General features: G+C 38.9%; 1 protein-coding gene across 1 annotated transcript; it reads left to right on the top strand.

Moving 5' to 3' along the window:
• Nucleotides 1-194: 194 nt before the first annotated feature.
• NPY1R (neuropeptide Y receptor Y1) lies at nt 195-1881 on the top strand. Its single transcript, XM_010586079.1, has 2 exons — nt 195-893; nt 1014-1881. Exons 1-2 carry the CDS (start codon nt 195-197, stop codon nt 1470-1472), a joined length of 1158 nt encoding a protein of 385 aa, XP_010584381.1. The 3' UTR covers nt 1473-1881.
• Nucleotides 1882-24793: the final 22912 nt, after the last annotated feature.

The following is a 24793-nucleotide window of genomic DNA, read 5'->3' on the forward strand; positions in this document are numbered from 1 at the left end:
GGGGGCGGCGGGGCGGGCTCGGCGCCCGGGGGTGACCGGCCCTGCCTCTTCCCTTCTCCCCAGGTGGTGCGAGGGAGATGCGGCGCCGAGGAGCGGGCTCGGCCCGGGGTCTCCTGGCGGGCTGATGGGCGCGTTTTGAACTCCGGGAGCGGGCTGGGGCGGCCGTGAGCGTCGTGGAGCGAGTTGGAAGCACCATGAATACTTCGTTTCTCGCCCCCCTGGGAAATATATCCGGTCACCCGAATTTTTCAGAGAAGAGCTCGCAGATCTTGCGGTTTGAGGATGAGGACTGCCGTGTGCCTCTGGCCATGGTCTTCACTCTGGCCTTGGCTTACGGGACTGTGATAATTCTGGGAGTCTCCGGGAATCTGGCCTTGATTGTTATTATTCTGAAACAAAAGGAGATGCGCAATGTTACCAACATCCTCATTGTCAACCTGTCCTTTTCTGATCTTCTAGTGACCATCATGTGTCTTCCCTTTACCTTTGTGTACACTTTAATGGACCACTGGATTTTTGGGGAGGCCATGTGCAAATTGAATCCTTTCGTGCAATGCGCCTCAATCACCGTCTCGGTCTTTTCTTTAGTCCTCATTGCTATCGAACGCCATCAGCTGATCATCAATCCCCGTGGCTGGAGGCCGAACAACAGACATGCCTACATGGGGATTGCTGCCATATGGATTTTAGCCGCAGCTTCCTCTTTGCCTTTCCTGATCTACCACGTGTTAACGGATGAACCCTTCAGAAACATAACATTTGACGAATATAAGGACAAATATGTGTGCTTGGACCTGTTCCCCTTGGACACTGCCAGGCTTTCTTACACCACGACACTTTTGGTGATCCAGTACTTTGGACCGCTTTGTTTTATATTTATTTGCTACTTGAAGGTAAGAGAGAATCCCTTTGCGATACGTACTTCTTTCCATCTGATGTTTGTTTATCCTTGCAAAGATGATGGTTGTAGGTTAAATTATCCCCCATGTTTCTCTTTGTTGAATTTCCTGCAGATATACATACGATTAAAAAAAAGGAACAACATGATGGACAAGATGAGAGACAGTAAGTACAGATCCTCTGAAACCAAAAGGATCAACATCATGCTGATCTCAATAGTGGTCGCATTTGCAGTTTGCTGGCTGCCGCTCACCATCTTCAATATTGTGTTTGACTGGAATCACGAAATTCTGCCGGTCACTACCTGCAGCCACAACCTGTTGTTCCTGATTTGCCACCTCACTGCCATGATCTCTACCTGTGTGAACCCCATCTTCTATGGGTTTCTCAATAAGAACTTCCAAAGGGACCTGCAGTTTTTATTTCATTTTTGTCATTTCCGCTCCCGTGAGGAGGATTATGAGACTATAGCCATGTCCACCATGCACACAGATGTTTCAAAAACCTCTCTAAAGCAGGCAAGCCCAGTTGCATTTAAAAAAATAAATAGCGATGATGATGACAAAATCTAAAGAAGTAAGAACAATTCTGCACCAAACTGCTGGAAGTGTGATCGCAGGTGAAACGTGTCCAAGGACAAGCACAGTTACGTAACAAGTACAAAATGGGTAATGTTTTTCTTCTTTTTCCAAGGAACTTTGATTGTTGTCACTTTGAAATTATACGCTGTGCATTTTTGTCCCTTTTACTGCTTTAATGTTCGCAGCAGTTATATCTGAATCTTATTATAAGACATAGTTGGACCTGCTACTACCTATGGTTTTCGTCAACTGTCTTTTGTTCTGTTTTCTTTGTACACTTATGTGCTTTAGCACGAAGATATATTTATTGATTTTTTTTTCAAAGAAGTAGTTTTCAGGAGTGTTCATCTAAGACCATTAGAAACAATATGAACCACAGGGAGGCTGTCACTACAGAGGACACCCATCCCAGCATAAAATTAGGACATTCTAATTTGAAGAGTTCTTCTTTTTTAATCCAGCTTTTGATCGATGTTAAAATCCTGTAAAATCAGTGTAGGCATGCAGAAAATGATTCTGTGAAACCTGTAGAATTTGTTAAATGGGGACATGCAGTTGTCTCATTCATAGAGACAATTCAGGCTGTAATCACTTAGGTTCAAAGACAGGATTAAGAGAGAAATTCTGTTCTCATTTATGAGAATAAAACCCTACAGTAATTCCACAGAGCACAATGGGATAACTGTGATGCTTCACCACAGCAAATGAAGGCACAAATGGGCCTTCAGTCCCAACTGATTTTAATAATACAGGCTTTTTAATTTAAAAAACCCAAACCCCATTTTCATCTGCCATCACTGACAGGAGGTAGTGTTGCTGGGATTAAATGTACTGTCTGTCCTGAACTGTGTAAATTCTCCTTGAGACCTATGTCCAGAATCCAAAGGGAGGTGAGACTCTTCACTGTCTGGACGACGTTCAATTCCATCCTTGCAGGTGACAGTGAAAATCAGGTCTGGTATTAAAAAAATAAGCTTTAGCTACCTGAGTCTTTTCATAATAATTAGTGCTGATCTATATAAATTATGTATAGCCTCATAATATTCTGTGTTCAGATACAATGGTATAAGCATGGATTATCTCCAAGACAATGGAGGGTATGGATATAGTTTGGCTGTAATTGTTATGTTTAGCTTCCAAACTCACAGTTTCCACAGTTGGTTGAAGTGCGGAAATATTTGCCAAATATATACAATAGAGCTCTGTGTGTTATTGCTTAAAATATATATCCTCTAATTAGACAAAATATACATGACTAGATCTCCAGCTGAGGGAAACCCGCATAACGACTGCTGTAAATGAAACGACAACAATATCAGCCAGCTGAGGTTGTGTCATACAGTGTACTTTGCTGTATAATCAATGCCTTTTTGAATAATCAGCTTTTTAAAATCCAGTATAGACCCTACTTTCTTTTAGCAAGGTCACTTTAAACCATTCTGGCAGAGAAAAGGGTCTTTACAATGGATATAAATGTAAATGTAGCATAAATGGAAATCTGATCTGATATCTTTCTGAGCAAAAAGATCTCAGGATGTGATGGTGAATTTAATATGTCCTAAACTTGACGTGGATAAATGCCTAAGAATTGAAAATTATTTGGTTTGCCAGTATTTAAAAGTCAAAAACTGTGCCTTGTGCTGTCTTATAAATAGTGTAGAATATTAAAGTAGCAATGTGTTCTTGTGCATAGTAATTCCACATATTTCTCTACTGGCAGATAATTTAATGAAAAAGGAGGTTTCTGTGGTTGAGAACAGAGAAGGAAAGTAGAAAATGAATTTTAAGGCAGAACTTTCTTTCAGAGCTTTGCCCCTTTGTATTTTATGAGATTTCCCTTTTCTTTGTGGTTCTCTATGGAGCGTGTTGCTAATAATTTGACAAGAGTCTCCTGAAATTATTCCTCTATCACTTTACAATAATTTTCACAGGCTAAGTGTTGTGTATTTTCATGAAGAGATGTAATGTAGAAATGCAGCCTTGTTTTTCTATTAAGAATGTGACAGTGGGTTTTTCCCACTTGAAAAAAAATGCAGTGAATTTTATGTTTTTTCCCATTTTGGAAAAAAAAACAAACAAACAAAACCCCAAACTTTCTTGCAATCTAGTGGAAGAAGAAAATGGAATTATTTGAGAAAGTTTCCAGTTAGTTTGCTGGAAATTTTTGATCGTACATTTATACAGAGTAGGTGTTGGAGCAACGTTTGAGGAACTTGCTGGTGCACAGAGACCTAAAACTGGCGTGTCCTAAGATTCGGAGGTCTTGGGATAGCAACATAATTCCTCCTATGTCAGCCTTTCTCCTGCTTGAGGTATGGTCTCATATCATACAGCCCATCTGATACCGTCTCATGCTGTCTCCTGAGAATGCATGTCAGGTGTTTTTTGCCTACCAATGCCTGATAAACAAGGTGAAGTGTAAGTAGGAGCATTCCTTTGGCTTATTCGTGTTAAGCGCAGGAGCCATTTTTCTGCTGCACTGCTGTCCTAGGACCAGGCTTCTCTTATATGTTTCCTCACTTCCCTGCAAGAAGCTTTTCTGAGCCTCTGCTAAGGATGCAGGCTAGCACATCGTCATAAAAATAGCACAGGGGATGCTGCCTGAAATGAGAGTGGAAATGAACACAGTGTAAAGAATGTTCAGCAGGAAAATCCATCTGGAGAATTTCAGAAGCAAATTCATTGCTCTTCTGAAGAATTTGTTATGAGGACAAAGACAAAAGTCTCTCCGAGGTGCTGACCTGACATCTGCAGGGCGTAGATGACATCTACTGAGAGTAGAGTATTTTTGTCTTTGGTTTTGTGACTGCACACTGGAGTCCTCAAAAGCCGCTGGAGACTTTCACCTCCTGACACCTGGCTACAGCACTAATCTTCTTTTTCACTTTCAGAGCTCCAGCATGGCTTCTCATCCTCTATATGCTAAATTTCTTTACAGGGTAAGCTGTCAGGTTTCATGTTTCTCTGTCATTTCTCAGTCATTCTGGTTTGATATGTGTTCCTCCTATGTGCTGTTTTGTCAAACTTCCCACACTTCAGCCCATGCTGATTGCTGTCTCAAAAGCCTGAAGATCCTTCTTATTCTTTCAGACTGGTAGAAAAGTTTTACTGACAGAAAAATGGAAACAGTGAGGGATCTATAATGTATCTTACTATTTACATGCAATACATTTCATGTCAAATCTACAGCCTTAAATGACAAATGTAACTATTTAATAGCCTTAAATGACAAATGTAACTATTTAATAAACATTAATATCTGCTTTATTTGTCAGTTATTTTATCATCTTAAACTTCACTTTTATCCACCACAGACATTTAAAGGTTCTGCATAATCTAAATACACCAGCATATTTGTATGTCATCTTAATAAATGCTTCTGTATTCCCATATTACTTTTTTCACATATCTCTTGGCTGTGTCATTGTTACTATGTACGGTAATCCACAGCTTTCACATCTTCATTTAAAAAAAGGATAATAATAAAGGAAGAAATTAATTGACAGTAATACCAGCTTTTGGTAGGCTAGGAAAAAGCTAGCTATTTACAAAAAACATAAACTCAACCCTGTTTTTTCCACTTCATAAAGGAATCAGATTTAAACCAGGAAAAGAACTAACATGGCACGACCCCCCAGGTCACTTGAGCTGATGCTGACTGCATCTCATCAGTGATGAAGGTGTGAAGGGCTAAGGGTTCATATATTCTGATGCTGCTGTCCTGCAGTGCAGTACAGTACCAGCTATTATTAATGGATCCTAAAAGCAAAATTCTGATACTGATTCATATTCAGACTGTAAATCAGCATATGTTTAAATCCAGGCCTGTTCATCAAATTCTGATTCTGACCTCAGGAAAATGTTCTGAGATCAATGAAACTGGAGAATTTGCTTAAAGTTAATCATTTGCCGAGGCACTATACTGAATAAAAGTGCACTGCTGGCTGGCTGGCAGCTCACACTCTTTCCTAAAAATCAGATTTTGCATTTCAGCTTGTTATAGAAATAAATTAATAGCATATAGTTTTTCTCTGGAATTTTCTCTGGATTTTCTCTGGAGTCCAGTGCCTGACAATGCTTCAACTTAAGGCTTTGCTTCCTAATTTCTCATATAAAAAAATTTACCAAACGAGTGCATAGAGAACGAAGACAATAAGGAAACTTTTTTTCCTGTTCTTATTTTTAAAGCATACCTAACAGTAGGAAACATGACCTTAAATAGCACCTCTGTCTGCAACAGATTAAATTCATTCAGCTGTGTAGAAAGGGTGGAGAAATAATAGTTATAACCAAATGATAAGTTTTGTTGACAGCCATTGCTCAACTGAAGGATATACACAACTCCAAGCTCTACCATGTCCTCTTCATTCCTGTGTTCTTTAATATGTGGCATCTGCTTCCCTGAATCATTACTAAATACCCAAGTCATTACTAAGGCTGATGTGAAAGAAAATTCTTTTCTTCTATCGCTGTTTTGCAGAATTTCAAATGTTTGAGGATTACATGGAAGAAGCAAAAATAGGACCAGCTTTAGCGTCTTACACTTCAATTAACCTGTGGTCAGAAATAAATTCTATTAAATATTTCTGCCCATGCAAAACAGTGCTAATGGTCTAACTGAAGTTGGTATTTCAAAGACTAAGGAGAGCATTCACAAAGACTAACTTCAGCTGAAGGGTGGCAGTTTTTCTTGCCTCCTTCAGTGGCAACCTGAGGGCACTCACACCTGCTCTACTCTAGGTGTCACGCATCTACCAAAATGTCTTTCGCTTCATTATTTATACAGGCTGCTAAGGGACAGCCAGCTTCCAGGGCCAGCATTAGGCCTAGTGATTACTGCCTCCCTTCCTCCATCTTCCATGGTGCTTCTGCTGTTACTTCATACTTCATACCCTTGGCAGCTGGTTTCTGAGGATGTCAGAGGAAATTTGTAGTCTGATTTAGTAAAGTGTTCGAGTGTATGGTAAAATTCAACTCTATTCAGGACAGTGCTTTAAATAGTTTCTTCCATTAAAATTATCTTCCAGCAAGTTTCTGGTAAGCAAGTTTATCAAAATTTGCACTCCATAGAAGTACATAATTTACAAAGCCTATGTAGGATTTATGTCCATACAGAACATCCAGCTCATTGCAGCAAAACTGACAGCACATGCTGTCTTGTGTATTCCAAAGATCTGGGTTGATGATCTGGTTATCTGACAAAGATCAGGCTTAGTTGCAAGAAATTTGCACAGATGCAAATGTGTTTGATTGCTGCACAGGAGAGGCTCTACATGGTGAACTGACTTGCCGCAAATTATGCAAAATTTCAGATACAGGGGGAAATAGATAGAATTTGGAAAAGAATAACAAAGCAGAAGATCTAGATGAAGCCTTGATGCATTCTGTCAGATATACACAAAATGACTCAAAGGGAGACTCGGACATTTATTTATCTTTGGGGACAACAGACTGACACGTAAATATTTTTGGGGGCAAAGTGGTGGTCAAAAAAGTATGTGTGATAAATAGGTTCTCTCCTCCTGTTTTCAGAAAAGGTATATGGATCTTTATAAATGACTCTGAAAATGTATTTTAAGGTTCTTCACCTTAGATTAATCTAGATCTGTCTTTGATACAAAGGAAACAAAATGTTTTTGGCACAATCAAAAAATAACAGCTTTTCATCGCACTCACCCACTGCACATGAGTCCATTTGCTGTCACTTCTGCACAACATGGAGAATGTTTGTTCATGGCAGGAGGAGTAACCTGATCAACAAAACTCTCCTTGTCTTTCTTGGTTTGTGTTTACACTGATACTGTGCTGCTGTTTTTCACTTTGCAATCTCACCCCCACCCCCCCAAGCTATGACATTTTTATTATGCTATTTATATTGTTTCTTAATAAAAGCTCTCTGTGAAAAGATGTTCTTGAAAGATCCTATTCAATGTGTGCTTGAACATATGGGTGAAAGGCCATACAGGATTTGTAGAAATGTGACTGGCAATGTGGTGATGTTTCAGGGGGTAGAGAAGTAGAAAATATATTTGTTGCATACTGTTATTCAGCCCTTTTCATTTAAAGCTTTTGTTATAATTTTAATTCATGTAATCTAAATGTCACCTAAGTCTACGTATCTAGTGTTACCTCTTGGTGACGAGCCTCCAGAGACATCCAGCTAGTAGGAGACATAGGGTAACACAGCTTGTTTCCTTAACTATGGCCCTCATGATTGACTATAAGATTCTCATTGTTTTTAATATACTTGAAGATATATATGCAAAAGTGTTCCCTTCTTTCTCTTTAAGACTAGTAAATGTTTTACATTTAGGAGATTTAATAGATAGGACTGGATAATCTTTTCTGATTTTTCCCACTATTATTATGACTGTAACATTTGAGGGTCTTCAATTAAGCCTTGATTTATTAACATTTTGGGCACAAGGGTAGTCTCCTGGATGTCTGTCAGCCACTATGTTGATGTGCTTATAATTAGACAGGTGCTAAAGAGCCTTAAAGCCTGACCTAAAACACTGCAAGGTTAATGGAAAGCCTCTCACTGACTTCTGTGAGCTTTGGGTAAGGTACTTGTTACTAGTGACACTAAGGTGCGATACATGTCTGAATATCTGCTTCCTAGAGAGGGCAGCAGGCCATAAAAAGTGACATTTTTCTATCTGTGTGGACTCAGCAGAGACACAACTCCACAGTTGTCCATATCAGTCTGAGGGACATACCAAAAGGCCATCTTCAGCTGGTACTTACAGTAAAGTTATCCTCTTAGGTTCTTCTGTTAGTTTTACTCCGATGTATTTTCTTGACATAGTTACAAGTCAAATGTTTATGCCAGGCTGTCTGGCTTACTGACTTAAACCAATTCCCTTCATAGAAAATTGAAGAGGGCACTCGCAATTCTGAATGTAGTTTTGGCTCTTGACAGGCATACATATTTATAGATTTCCACTACTAAAAGTGTGGGCTTTGTTTAGTATTATTATTACTGCTGCTTTTTTCACTTTGTCAAAAAAAATGATCACTAACAGCTGGACAGCATAGTTTACATTTAAAATTCAGTCCAGGCAGAAAGGACTCTCAGCCTGCAGCAAAGGCTGTGGATTTACCTGGTAATGGTGCTCCTACAGGAGGAACATCAGCAATCATGAATAAACCCACTGCAAATAGCTGCTTACAAAAGGCTATCTTCAGAATTAGGTAGGGGGACTTTTAAGTCAACATATAGAAACTTGAATTCAAATACCAATGTTTTTGTGGTGGAAATTATGCATTCAGATAACCCAGTGACTTCATGAAATTATAAAGCCTGAGCCTGGTCTCACTCATATTAGTCCAATGCTGTGGTAACATCTCTGACATTGTTCAGAAGATTATGGTGTAGCTGAGGCAGGTAAATGAGATCAGTCTGTGAAGGCTGTCAGACTGGTTTTTAGGCCCATAGATTTTATATTACCTAGGATCACGATAGCATACTGAATATTTAACCTTCCTGTTCCTTAAGGAAATGATGTACCTTGGCTGCCTGTTCTCCCTTTCCTTGGCTTTTGAATTCCTTGGTAATTTTCACTGAGACCTGACAGATTGGCCAAAGCTTTTTGAGGGTGAAATGGTATTGGATAAGCTGAATGCCTGTTCTTTAAATAAGTTTGTTCTTTTAAGCAGGACATACATATTGTAGCTGTTATCATCTGAAGTAGTATATGCTCCACAGTAAAATATAGATATATATGTTTAATATCACTTAAAGAAGCATTTTAAAATGCTGACTTTAAGTGAATTTTACATATTTATAAAAAAGCCCTAAACCTTTCACAGTTCTTATGTTCAGGGCATGTTTCTGGAAGGAACAAACCAAGCTGCACTGGCTGTGCAGCTGGTGCTGGCAATAGAGTTGTGGTTTCTGTGACCGCGGGACCCTGTCTGAGGATCAGCATCTGCTTGGGAGAGATGGGATCCACCTCACTAAGTGAGGCACACATATCTCTGCCAGCAGGATGACTGACCTGGTAAGAAGGTCTTTAAACTAGGAGTGATGTGAGATGAAGAGTATTACCAGCTGCCTGTGAGGGAATGATGGACAGGGCTGACAAGCAAAGGGCCTGGGGGGATGCAAATGAAGGCAAAGACAGAACCAACAAAACAGAGCTTAAATGGGGTCACCTCAAGCATTTGCAGGTAAGCAAGGAAGTGCTTACAAGACACCAATTTGGGAAAAATCCCCAGACCCTTTCTGGGAAATGGGCATGCCAGAGTACCTCTCTGAAGTGCATGTACACTGATGTGTGCAGCATGGGGAATAAATGTAAGTAGAGATCTGTGTGTGATTGCAGGGCTATGGCCTTGTTGGGGTCATGGCGATGTGGTGGGATGGCTCCCATGACTGCAGTATTGCAATGGAGGGATACAGATCCTTTAGGAAGGACAGGAGAGGAAGACGAGGAGGTGGAGTTGCCCTTTATGTAGGAGAGCAATTGGAGGGCATGGAGCTCTTCTGAAGATGGATGAGGAGCCAGCTGAGGACTTATGGGTGAGAATTAAAGAACAAACCAGTATGGGTGACACTGTAATGGGTGTCTGCTACAGGCTGCCTGATCAGGCAAACAGTAGATGAGGCCTTCTACAGACAGCTAGAAGAAGCCTCACATTCACAGGCCCTGATCCTCATGGTGGACTTTAACCAGCCCAACACCTGCAGGGCATAAGCAATCCAGGAGGTTCCTGAAGAGCACTGATGACAACTTCCTGACACAAATGACAGAGGAGCCAATGAGAAGACATGCCCTGCTGGACCTCATACTTGCAAACAAGGAAGAGCTTGTCAGGGATGTGAAGATCAAAGGCAGCCTTGGCTACAGTGATGGTGGACTTCAGAATCCTAAAAGGGGGGAGCAGGGCAAAAAGCAAGATCACAGCCCTGGACTTCAGGAGAGCAGAATTTGGCCTCCTCTGGGATCTGCCTGAAAGAGTCCCATAGGATAAGGCCCTGGAGGTAAGAGGGAGCCAGGCAAGCTGGATGATGTTCAAGGATCATCTCTTCCAAGCTCGAGAACAGTCCATCTCCATGAGCAGGAAGTCAAGCAAAGATGCCAGGAGGCCTGCATGGATGAACAAGGAGCTTCTGGGAAAACTCAAACATAAAAAGTAAGTACACAGAAGGGGGAAGAAGTGACAGGTAACTTGAGAAGAATATAGAGACACTGCTTGAGCATACAATGATGGGGTTAGGGAAGCCAAAGCCCAACTGGAGCTGAGTCTGATGAGGGAATAAGGCACAAGAACGGCAACAAGAAAGGCAGCAGGAGGGCCTTCTGTAAGTACATAAACAGCAAAAGGAAGAAAGAATAGGGAACACGTGGGTCTGCTGCTAAATGGGGCAGGGGCCCAGTGACACAGGACATTGAAAAGGCTGAGGTACCGAATGCTTTCTTCCCTCAGTCTTTACTACTACAACCAGCCTTCAGAAATCCCAGGACCTGGAGACCAGGGGGAAAGGCTGGAGCAAGGAAGGCATACTCTTCGTGGAAGAGGATAAGGTTAAGGAATACTTAAGCAAACTGGACATAAATAAGTCCATTGGTCCTGATGGGATGCAGCCTTACCTCATGGTGGAAACCATTTCCAGGCTTATGAAGGACAGGAAGGTCATCAGGAGTAGTCAGCCCGGGTTGTCAAAGTGGAAGTCATGCTTAAGCAACCTGATAACTTCCATGATCAAGAGTATCTTACCAAGCCATCTACTGGCTTGGTAGATGAGGGGAGAGCAGTAGATATTTTCTACCTTGACTTCAGTAAGGCTGTCAACACTGTCTCCCACAACATGCTTATAGAGAAGCTGATGAAGTATGGGCTGGGTAAACAAGCAGTAAGGTGGATTGAAAACTGACTGAACGGTCAGGCCCAGAGGGTGGTGATCAGTGGCTCTTTGTAGTGGTGCCCAGTGACAGGACCAGAGGCAATGGGCCTGAAACACAGGAGGTTCCCTCTGAACATCAAGAAACGCTTTTTTACTGTGAGGGTGAATGAGCACTGGCACAGGTTGCCCAGAGAAGTTGTGGAGTCTCCATCCCTGGAAATATTCGAAACCTGTCTGAACATGGTCGTGGGCAACCAACCCTAGGTGGCCCTGCTTGAGCAGGGCAAGGCTGGACTAGATGACTTCCAGAAGTTCCTTCTAACCTCAACCACTCTGTGATTCTGTGAATGACAGCATCAGAAGTTTATCGACAGAATAGAGCTTCTCTCTTCAAGTAAAGCTCTCAGGCTGTTTTTATCTCCAAGCTATGAATTATTGTGTGCTTCTAAAACATATCTATTTGCAATCATATTTACTACACTGTAGTTACTGTTAGCTTTCCATTTCTTTTACACTAGCATTACAACAGAGAGAATGTTCTCAAATGTCAATTCTTTAGGCATCTTGAAAAACACAATCTGATTTCACTAATCTGTTAAAAGACACTGGACTCTGAAAAAGCCTTTTTACTTACTTTGTAAGTGTTTCAACGCTAACACATTAAGTGTTGTATTGCTTTTACTAATCCATTAAGCAAGATCCAAGTAACCTTTCATACAGAAGTATTGTCACTTCACTCTGATGTCAAAATTTGGTATAATAAAAGACCTGATTTATATATGTACTGTTAGAAAAGCACTGAATATAAGAGTAACTTGGTGCAGTTGTACTCTTACAAGTTTGGGGATGATTGGGAGCTATGCAGGTAAAAGCATTTTACTCATTGCCAGAGTAAGGAAAAAAATAGAAGACTCACTCTTGCCTGCTATGTTGGGCAGCAGCCATCTGGCCAGCACCACCTGGGCAATGGGCACATCTTACGTCTGAGCCAGGCAAGGAAACACGGGAAGGAGGACCATGGGGTCCAAGAGTTATGGACCACAACCAAGAGTTGTGGTAATGCAGTGTTAGTCTGCGTGGCAATATGAGGGGAGAGCTGAGACAAACTTGCTGGGCCAAGGAGCAGATATAGGGGATAGAGACATGGAATCCAATTCTTATTAATTTTGTTATTTAGAATAACCTGTGGTAGGATGTGTATGATAATTATCAGTTTCTAGGCCAAGCTATAGTACATGGGTTTGTCAAAGTTTGTGCTTTGGGCATTTTTTTAAATTTTTTTTTTTAAAATAAAGCTCGCAATTATTTGAATAGTAAAATCCAGTTTAGCATGGTTCCTATGTTAGAGAAAGAAATTGTCAGTGAAGGTGCTGACAGTACAAATTATTCTTTTGCAACTCTAAAGCCAGCTGAATTTGAAAGAGTTCTGATTGCTCTAATATACTTTGCTTACTTGGTATAATATATTTTTTAAAAAAAGCTACAGATGAAGCAGTGTTTCTGATGAATATATATGCAATACTACTAGCTGCATAATAAAGACACATAATAAAGTGTTATTCATACTTTTTTACTAAAAATTGGTGCTAGCCCTGTCACACTGGATATTGCCCTTTGATTTCTCGCATGGTTTTCTTAGAAATGGGGCACTGCTTGTACAATGACTATGATTGCAGCTAGGCAAAAAAAGAGCCAAACAAAAGCTCTCTGCTCAGAAGGTATATTTTTACATGATTCTTAAGCACTCCCCCATCTCCATCAAACACCTCTCCAACTTATGTTTTTAGTTCAGGGTAGCAGACAGAGAGTTCTCACGACTTTAAAAATCTCACTGAAGGCCTCTACCCACACTGACCCAGTCTAAAAGCTATGCTGATTTTACAGTGCTCTCTGAAAGAGGATGCTTGCTAGCAGGAGTATTTAATTAGACCTCAAACTACTCTGCTACTGTGCCCTAGCAGTTAGCCAGAATTCAAGATTAATTAGACAGAAACTGAGATAAACATATTCTTCATGCAATGGTTATTTAGAAACATTTTATATACAGTACTGTTTCCAGAACAACAGGAAACTTATTGCAAGACAAGTTCCAAGTGAGCCTGGGTTTAAGAAGATCTGTCTCTGTTTCCTTTCAGTGTTGTGTTTGCAACTCCTTACACTGACCCTCTCTATTCCCGTTGCAAGCAGCCAATATTGCAATCACAGAAACGGTGATCACGCAGACCTCTTGTAGGTATGGTTCAGGATTAAGCAATTCCTCTCTCCACCTTCCTCTCTTCCCACGCCTACGCATTGCAATTACTTGTCACACTGAAGTGTAAACTAAGCTGCGGCACAGATCCAGCTTAATAACAATAAACCTAACAATAAAGAAGGGATTTGAATGAGGGAATTGGTCCAATTTATCACCTGGTTACACAAACACTTGTTCTGGTGTGAAGGGCAGAGGTTACTGGGAGGAATGAGTGAATGACTAGGGTTGGGAATGCACAGTTCTTAGGCTGGCATGGCTACAGAAAGATGCTAGTCAATCTGTGCTCTAACTTTGTAATAGGGAAAATACTTGTTAATACATCAGTGTTAGCTCTGGCCTGCTATGACGTCTACTATTTTGGGTGGCCACCACTGTGTAAACAGCTAGTTTTGCCAAACGAAAAGACTTGCTTGGACTTTGTCTAGATCCTGGAGCGCTTACTGCTTTAAATGAGTCTGCACTTCTCTTTTGATTTAAGCTTTGTGTGCTGACAACCATTATTGCCTTTTCATATAGAACCACCTTTCATGCACACTATACTGTAGAAGCTATTAGCTCCGTTCCAAGAAACATAATCATCATGGAAGTACGCACTTTCTAGTAAACTCTACAACCATGTGCAGCAATCCATGGTGTGGGTCTCTGGATTCCAAAGGCTGATATTTCTGTGATGTTTTTTTTATTCACCTGGAAACTACGTGGAAGAAACTGATTGCTGCAGGGCTATATCCATTGACTAAAGTGAGAGTTATGCCCTTGAGTCTTCAAAACTGTATACAGGAAAACACAGTGGTCAAGATTCTGTTTGAGGAATAGGCTAAGCAATATCACTAACCCTGACATTTGAGCTTTCTCCAAATACATTCTGGTAGGCCAGTAGGTTCAGACTGTCTTGCTTAAGTAAGGGTGGGATACTTTTACCAGCAATTACTGTGTTGAACCACTGTGAACTCCAGTTTTCAGCTCACTTTCAAAGTTCTGATTTAAAGGGAATTGCCTTGATTTAGCTAAGCTTGACCTGTGAAATCTTATATGACTCAGCCTGTCTCCTTTGTAAAGTGCTCAGAGACTACGATATGCGATACTAATAAAATGAGAGCGAGCGCCTATTTCTAAGTATGACTTTATTTACTATGCTCACTGAGGCTGGTTTGTGTCACGTATTTAAATTTGAACACCAGCATGTTCTTGAAAGAGAGAAATAATAGCTAAAATCTGAAATATGAAATTGTTTTCTCTGAGTTTCAATCCGGTCCCTAAGATATAGATGTGCACATTATATTAATATCCAGTGCTGAGATCTTTTAACTGACTGTATTAGCAAATAATTGCAGGGGCATATATCTTGATTACACATTACAACTTTTGCATGTAAATGTGTAATAAATGCATACAAATCCATCATTAGATGGATTGGAAAGATTGCTTTGAATAGAAAGAGAGTGACTGAAATAAAAATCTAGCTGTTTTTAGAATACTGTTTCTTCTTGATTTTTCAGAAGTTTCACGGTAAAATAGAACTTGAGTTTGGCACAGAGTATTCTGTCTCATACTCGAAAACACATTTCTAAAAAGAACTCATTATACCCTGGTATTTTGACTAACGCCCTTTTTCTCAGTAAGTTCTTGTTCATAAGATGGATATAAAATCTAAGAGATCAAAATGGAGTTCCTCTCTGGGTTCAGTACAAGTTTTGCCAGAGGAAAGAGTAGTAGGAGTTGCTGATTTTGCTTTATGTCCCATGCTTATTGGTACTGTGCTAACACTGGTGTACTCCCAGGTGTTCTCCTTTTCTTCTGTGGAGTTTGTTCTGTCGTTTTCCTTCTGTTCTGTTCCTCTTTTAAAAGTACTTTCCTTTTTCTGCCCAGTCCTTCAAATGATCTTACTAGCTCTCTCACTTACAACATACAAAGAATTTGATGGCCAGTTTTCTAAAATTTAAGATAGATTTTATAACGGTCATGGAAGATAACTGTGTCTGATTTATACAGTGTATGAAATAAACACAGCACAGTATTAACATAACTTTTTAAGAGAAGAAATTGTTCAGTTTTTTCCAGAAGGAATTTCACTTTTTGCAGTATCAGGGCTTTGGGTTATTTGTTCTTCTTTTGTTTGTTCTTTATTTAACAGTACTTACAGTATCTCACAGTCCATTTAAATTTTATACTGTGGTCAGCATGCATGCTGGGAAAGCTAACCCAGAAACACTAAAGGCTTAATTTCAGAGACACAATAAAACTTAGACACCTAACTCTCATTAAAAGGCAGTATCTCATGCATTTGAAATTCTTTTTGCTACGTAAACATAATAGTGATGGAGATAAAGAAGCAGAAAGTAGCCTGTCCAATGTCAGTAGAAAAGATCTTGGAATCCATGCTTACCCCTGTTAGTCTCTAGCCTTGAACTATTCTGACTACTGTACTTGTGATAGCTTAACGGAGGCCAATGACCAAAATGCCATACATGGGATAATCATCCAGCTGCCTTTCCCCATGATCTTCCCTATGTTTGTTGTATTAGTATTACCATGTGGCATAACCCACACTGTCACAAGCATGGAGAACTGTAGTAAAATAAGCCAGCATGAATTGCAATCACACCTTCAATTTCTTAAGCAGACGCTAATCACTGAAATCCTTGTTTAGGTGCCATGTATGTCTGCAGAAGCATGAAACCTTTTGACAACTCAAAATGGTATAGCTTGTCTAGTAAGAGGTGTGGCAGTGTTCACCTCCAGCTCTGTACCTTGCCTGTCTTTGGGACACTCCCATTTGTGCTGCAAACATATTTCCAATAATTTAGGTAACAGCTGCTACAGTTGTCTTTTGTAACCTGGGGGATTAAGATAACCAGCCTACAAACTCTGTCAATATATAGAACAGCTGACCCATTTCTATACCCATGCTGTTTCCTACTATCCCCTCCCCCAAAACTCTTTGAATAGAAATAAAACTTCATTTACGTTTCAGATGTGGTAACTTGATGTAGGATCAGCACAATTGTCATCAGTAGCCATTCATATCAATGCCTGCTGATCACCTCTGGCAACTTTTTAGAATTACTTTGAATTTATAATTTGTGATGCTGGGATACTTAAATGTAATACTAAGTTACATTTGATTGACTCAGCATTAAACATCAAGGCCCTGTGGTGGAGCCTATAAAAATCCATAGGAAAACAGACTTCATTGCAATATGAGACATGCATGCTTTACTTTGTTGAACATTAATGTTGTTGCTGCATATGAGCTGTGCTCCATGATGCATCCTGCATTTTTTTTGTGTCCTGTTCATTTCAGGAAGCCTGATGAGAATTTTTTTAGTCCCTTTCAATGACAATTAGGGCATGGCCCTGCAGATTCCCAGATTCAGGGTTTTGGAAGAAATCTTGGGCTGTCTTCCTCTAGACAAAACTGGAAAGGATGAATCCCCTGGGAAAGATAAAAGATAATTCCTTCTGTAAAAACTGCTAAAGAGACTAGCTTTTTATTGTTTCTCACAGGTTTTACTATCTTGCAGATTTTATTTTTTTTTAATTTTTTTTTTTGTGAGGGGCCTGGTCATCATATAAGTGTATGTATTCCTGGAGCACTGCTAGTAGCCATATTGGCAAGATGCTGTTCTTGAATTAATTATCTCAGTTTGGTCAGAAACAGTTCAAATTTGTCTGAGATAAGGCACTGTGATATTTATACATATGTTTCTATGTTGCAGCACCAACAACACCCACATTAGATATCTTAAAGTTAGCATGAATAATTCCAAGCAACCTGTAACATAAGGCAGAAGCTAATATTCTTAATATTGTGAAGACTAAAGAAACCATTGTAGTGAGTGCTGGATAATACAAGCGGTTTTCTTACAGCCTAGTAAGTAAAGGTAATTATAGCTCTGAAATCTTGCCAGCCTGTCTACTAGTTCTTGAAGTAGCACAGGTGGTACAATTTGAGAAGTGAGCCTTCAAAATATGATGGAGGTAACAGGTGACAACTGGAAGTGTCAAGATGTAAGCTCTCTCCATACGTAGGTGATTTATGCTATCGTGATCTGATGGACAGAATAGTTCTCCAAGGTATGGACAGGGTATCCATACAGACAGCCTGCCTTTGAAGTAATGGCTCTTTTAGAAAAGCTTTCTTCATGAACCTGGAGTTGACAAAGTTTTGTAGCTGATAGAAATAGTTTTATATCCAAGATGAGTAAGGTTAATCTGCCAGGGTAAGCACTGAACACATAGAAGTCCCATTATGACAATTCTATGCAAAATAAGGCAAAAAAATCAAAAGTCAATGAAGGTGGCTATCAATAAGAAACTGACAGAACAATGAGGATAAGAAGAAAAGTAGCTTTGGTAAGAAACTTTCTCATTTAGTGCCAATGTCCTTTTTGACTATGGGTTAGAGAGAGAAACAACATTTGCAGCTATCTCCCTGCAGGCACCAGATTGCTAACAGAGGCAATAGAGCTTGCAAATCCTTTGGTAAAGATCCAGTGTGGTGAATGGATGAGGAAAATGTGTAATAGCTTCATTGGACACTGAAAGTGGTGTTGAAATAATAAGAGATCTTTTTTTTTTTCATGATCAAATAGAAAAAAAAATCAGGGAAATACACAGTTCGGACTGTGAGAATTGCAGTTTTGGATTTTATTCAACAGAAAAACAAAATGAAAAGATTTTTATACTGTTCAGGGTTATTTAACCTTGTAAAACATGTTTTTCTCTTAATCTTGATAAAATTTTACTGGAAAATGCTGTTGTGAAACAAGAAAATTACATTCTGTTTTTAAATGTTCAAAATGAGTTCCAGCTTTTTTCAAATAAAAAAAACATTATATTTTGATAAGACTGTGAAATTAAGCACTAAGAGGCATTTAAATTCCTCCCCTCCCCCCCGAAAAAAACCATACTGGTTGAATGAAGCAAAATTTTGTGAATAACATTGTTCCAGATAAATGACATTTCTGGTGGTTTTGTTACTTTATAAAGATGCACTGATAGCACTAATCCAGTTCTTACCGACTCTCATAATACCATAGATGTTACATGTAACTTCACAATAAATTACAACTCTTTTAGTGTAAATGAAAACCATTTGTCTTCTTTCATAATTTTTCTTCATGAACTATCCTGCATTCCATGTTTGTGGGTGCTAAAATATTATTGTATTATTATAGAAATTGTTTGTGAAACATAAAACTTTAAATAGCTGGGTATCCTATTAGCATCCCATATAATCTGAATAATGGCACGGGACTATAAAGTTCTGTTATGACAATTCTATGCAGAATGGGACAGGAGAATTAGAACAGGATACAGAATGTGTGTACTGTAACTTTTCACCTCCTCTTCTTAAAGGAGGTGGTAACTCAAGAAAAAACAGCACAACCAGAGGTACTGCAAAGGAGAAGTAGTAGAGAAGCTTGGGAGCATGACTTTTAGACCATGTTCATCTTAGAACCTGTAATAATGTTTGTTGCCTTAAAAAATAAGTTTGCAAATTGCCTAAGATCAATATGACTTCAGAAAATCAGGGAAAAAAAATGTGATATATCTTCATTTTCCAAATGTTTCTAGAAATCTTTTTAAAAAAATAAGATGAAAACTAGAGAAAGTAATGAATCCCTTGCAAATGACAGTTCTCTTTTCAGTAAGCTAACTCCTATCTTTGTACATTTTTCCACAGTAATTCTCACCACACCTGCAATTCATGCTCTTTTCTGTGATTTTTCACAAAAAACAAAGTACACTATCTACTGTACTTATTCTGTGGTACTATGTATTAGAATGTTTATACAAGGAAGAATAAGCTGAGAGATGTGTGGGTGATAGGTTTGTTATTGTAGAAAGACTAAGCTTGAGAAATAAGCTCTAGTCACTATGGCAATGAACTTAAACTTGCCATATGCCATTGTAAAGTTTTTAAAATTCAATTTTTCTTTCTTTCTTTTTTTAAAATGTAACATACAAACAATGAAGGAACAAGTGAGTGTTGATTTACAGCTCAATTCTGCAAACCACATCAAGCCTAATGCACAGATCCCTTGGTGCTGGAAAATGAAGAAAAACTGAGACAGAAGGGGCAAGAGGAAAAAAAAACAGGAAGAAATGAGAGACAATACCTGCATCATACTTTATCAGTCTTTCATAGAATCATAGAATCATTTAGGTTGGAAAAGACCTTCAAGATCATCGAGTCCAACCATCAACCATGCCCACTGAACCATGTCCTGAAGTACCCCATCCACTCACTTTTTGAATACCTCCAGGGATGGTGACTCAACCACTCCCCTGGGCAGCCTGTTCCAATGTTTGACAACCCTCACAGTAAAAAAAAATTCCTAATATCTAACCTAAATCTCCCTTGCCTCAACTTGAGGCCTTTTCCTCTTGTCCTATCTCCAGCCACCTGACAGAAGAGACCAGCACCCACCTCACTACAACCCCCCTTCAGTAGTTATAGAGAGCGGTAAGGTCTCCCCTCAGCCTCCTTTTCTCCAGACTAAGCAGCCCCAGCTCCCTCAGCCGCTCCTCATAAGACTTGTGCTCCAGGCCCCTCACCAACTTGGTTGCCCTATTTCCTGACAATAGTTTTGTTAACTTCAGCTGTATAAGCTCTAAGTTAATTTTGTTCAGCAGATACTCAACAGCTAAGTTTACTTTGAAGTTTGGTGTGCAGAAATGAAATGCACTTTTCTACTCATTGCTCAGTTTCAGGCATGCAATTGAACGTTGTAATTCATTCACTGAAAGCTACCATTCGCACAGGACTGTTCACGGGACTATTGGTAAGCTTTCCACTATTCAATAAAGTATTTAGTTGTAAGCAAGCAACTGACAGGATGTAGAAAAAAATGCATGTTCTGCCTTTAAAGCTGAGCTATACTAATAATGAATTTTTAGTGGAACAATGGTTTCAATCATTAGTCAGTAAAATAAAGGTGACTATATGATTTTATATATCCTCCTACATACATACCTACAAGTATCTGTGTGTGTATATATATATATATATACACACATACAATGTTACTGAAGAGTTTTTCTTTTCTTTTAGTTTAGTAATGACGGCTGCATAACCCTGTAATGCAATGCTGTGTACAGAGATAATACTTTTAAGTACCCACTGATTGATTACATTGCCATCATAAAAACTTCTGAAGAACAATTTTTGAAGTATAATGATTATTTTATTAATATCTCTCTTTTTTGAAACTGAATGCACTGCAGACCCAGGGCTAGTTTACTGCATCTCATTTATTTTTGACCATACCTGTTGTTATCATTTAGATTTGTTTAATAACAGTGAAAAAACTGCAGTACATGATTCCTAAAAATGCAGCTTCCCAAGCTGTTGTGATTTCCTCTGGGTTTTTCTGGGGGGGACACAATACTGGAAGAGACCACCTGGGATATTGATTCAAGTCCTCTGCCATAGCAGAGTTGTTCTTTGGTCTACATGTGAGCCTTTCCAGTTGATGTAGGAACGAATTTCTGTGGCTGTTATAAATTAAACAGTTTAGTCAAAAGTGCTAGAAGTAATCCAAATGAGAACAAATTGTTTTTGTATTACCAATAATTCAATTTACGTCTGTTAGCTGAAAAGAAAAATTAGATTAAGCAGTAGAAGCATTGTAGTTCATACCAACAACAGAAGTCATCAATTTTACAATACTGCAAGTTGTCCCTCAATTTTTTAAAGGGAGAGAGAGAGAACCAGGCTATGCTGGATGTGCATGTGTGTGGGGAATGAAATGTAACAGATTGGACAAAATATGAACTTTTCAGACCATTTCTGGAATTTTGATGCTGACAAATGGTCAGTTATCTTTGTTCCCAATCCATCTTCTATGTTATTTTGTAAGATCAAGCTCTCTAATAAAATATAACATACCAAGTACTAATCACATTGCTGGTGAGCTGCTGGAAGACATTCAGATGCCATAATAATGCTATAATCAGCACTTGAGAAGAACAGGTATAAATGTGTAACCTCATTTAATTCAGGAAAGTACATATTTTTATAGTATTACTCTCCACTTAGACTTAAATGATTATTTATACAACCAGAATTGTCAGTTACTAAAATAAATAAATGTAACTGGTCCTTTGTCTCCTTTGTTTCCCTGGCTACTGTGTGTGCAGTGCATCAGTAAGGACAGTTAGTATCTGTATGTCCCACCTACTGTTTTTCTTCTTCTTATCTCCCTTATTTGTGGGCCCACAGGTGATCTTTTCCCTTTTTTCACCAAAGTACAGTTTTCATTATACTGAAAGTTGCCATTAGGCAACAAAAAAGCTGACTGATGAGTGTGGTGAAAATAATTGCTTATGAGTCCATTAGGCCCATTTAGGGGAATAACTGTGTTTTCTCTATTTATCAGTGCAGAATTCAGATGGCCAATATTCAGATACTCTCAATTTTTTTAACTGAAAAGAAATGATTGATCTGATTATGAACACCAGGAACTTTCCCAAAATTAACCACCCAAAATCAGTATTTTGCATTGGTTTTGACAGAATGGCACACTGTTTTTTAAACGCTAAATAAAATAGCCATTGCTTTTCTTTCAAGGTTGCAATTCCCATTTATTATTGTGTACCATAATCTCTAGATAATTTCCTCACAAATCTTTTACTACTTAAACATAGACACACCCCCACAAAACCCTATGAACTGAAAGCAACAAGAGGTTCATTGCAGACTAAGTAACATGGAACCCTTTTGTGATGTTGTTTTTTGGGCAATAGCTCATGACTGATACATGGGAAGTAGCAAATTGAGAGTTGATCAGGATTTAAAGAGAAGTTAAGATTTTGATCTAACAATGCATGTCCTTTCTGTTTTCCCTAATTAATTTTAGTTTAACATGAACTCCAATTGGTTTGACTACTCAAATAGTAAATGCAAAATCTTAAAATTTAAATTCATGAATGTATTAATGTTCAGGTAGGAGAGGATAGGAAAGCACGCTCCCAAGAATTTAATATTAAAAAAAACCCAAACCCCAGCACTTCCACAGGGATTCCTTCCTACTTTAAATTATGACTTTTCTGAAAGCTTGAATAACTCATAGAAAAGAGCAAAGTTGAATTTATGGAGATAATATAACTGTCTCACCTGCCTCCATCATAAATAGATTGCATTCGTCTTAGCTGCCCTCTCCTTGATTACATTTCATATTTGAAATTATTATTTTCCTAAATTATTTCTTGTTTGAAGTATAGATTTTTCAAGTCAGTCTGACAGGCATGCATTTCACTGAGGTGCCTAACTGCCTTTTATACTGGACGATACTGCTTGAAAAACATGTGCTTTCTAAACCCAGACTGATTCATACACAAGGAAACATCTTGACAAGATTATTTTTCAGCATGCAGCACAAGGTATCTAAGTGGTACGAGAGCCGAAGACTATGGAAATGAAATCCCTGAGCACCTAAAAATCTCCTGTTAATCCCGTAGGAAAAAGCCTTCTATATTAGGATTGAGACTAAGTACTAGATGTTTCAGAAAAAACAGTAAGAATTTTATGTGCTCAGAGACTGTGTTTTGCCTGATCACCCCAGCTGCGACTGTAACCAACACAGCTGAAGAGCCCATCAGACAACAAACCAAGGCAGTCTGAATAGAGACTACGTGGGATGTATTATCCTTTGCATGTTCCTGTTCTATGAATGAAAACAGGAGTTCAGGGCCAGGACTAAAATATTTTTCAAGCATTTAGTTCATTTAACTACTTTCACTATTCCCTGTATTATTGAAAACCAACCGCTTTCCGTTCAAAGTAAATGCTACAATAAATCTCGGTACCACCCACTTCCTTTGCTGTTAGGAATAATTGGTTATAACAGTACAGCAAAATTAAAAGATGCAGCGCATGCAGCCTTTTCTGTCGTGTCTGTAGGCTAACATCAGAGAGGACTGAGGTGCAACATATATCAGCCCAAAAGTGGAGTTAAGCACGGGGTATTTACATCTGTGATGCAATTTTTTTTCTTGTTTCCACACACAGAGAAGTCAAAAAGGCCCAAAGGAGGGCGGGTCTAGAGCAATATATGTTAGCCTGGGTAAGACAGTGTATCTCAGGAAAGGAGCAGGCACCCTTGACAAAGATGCGTATGGTTCTAGAATTCTCTTGCAAAGAGTCTGTAGTTCAAATTTCAATCTTGTGTAATACCAAGAAAAATAATTCTCAGTGATAATTGCCAGGAACACTCCAGGTTATCTTTTACTCCAGTGTGACCTAAATATCTTATTAAACAGTATGTGTTTGTGGAATTATATGAAACTCCTGATAACTAGCTTAAAAATAAACAAAAAAATTTTTGTTCTCTAAACCTGCTCCCTTCCCATCAATAAACACCTTTGCACATTTGGTTTCTCATTAGAGTTTCTAGCATCCTAGTGGAAATAAATGCCATAAGATTGCTTTTTCATGCTAAGTTAATATGCTGGTTTTACAGGCTGGTGGATGTTTTCTCAGCAGGGAAATAATACTTCTGAAAACAATGGATTTTTCTTAATTATGTCTAAATCTTCATAAGATATCCAGGGCTTCAAGCCAAACTATCCACAGCATGAGTTTGCCCCTATTTCATCAGTGATTTTGTTGGTAACTATGCATTAACAATGATCCTCATTTTACTTATAGGCGTATAATTAGATATACCCAAAAGCTAGCACAGTAGTGTGTTGAAGTAAGCCCTTCCAGATACCAGTACAATACCCAGCACCAAGACATGCCAGTTCTAATAAATTCTCAAGGTTATGGTATTTTCAGAGGTTACACTGTAACATTGGCCACATATCTGGCTTTGCAGACTTTTGGTAAAATGAAAAGCTGCACAATTTTGTTGAATTTGTGAATAAAAGCTACATTATTTTTCCTGTTCAATAATTTTTTTTTTCTCAGAATAACTAGTTTTGGTATCAGAATGGCTTAAGAGAGAATGGACATAAAGAGGAACATCTGTATTTACTGTTATAAACTTTCCTTGATTTAATCCACCCTCCCAGTCTATTGTTAATGAGGTTTTAACCAACTGCAAACGCACTAGCGAGGACATGAGGCTAACCCTATGTTGGTCCCACTTAGGGCAGCTTGGTTTTGGGGGATGTGCTGATCTTCAGCAACTTGGTTCAAACCAAATTTGACCTACATCGGTAGTTCAGACTATGCTGCCGAAAATTTTGCAGTCTGGG

Source organism: Haliaeetus leucocephalus, unplaced genomic scaffold (assembly GCF_000737465.1).
Source record: "Haliaeetus leucocephalus isolate CR32 unplaced genomic scaffold, Haliaeetus_leucocephalus-4.0 Scaffold140, whole genome shotgun sequence".
NCBI lineage: Eukaryota > Metazoa > Chordata > Aves > Accipitriformes > Accipitridae > Haliaeetus > Haliaeetus leucocephalus.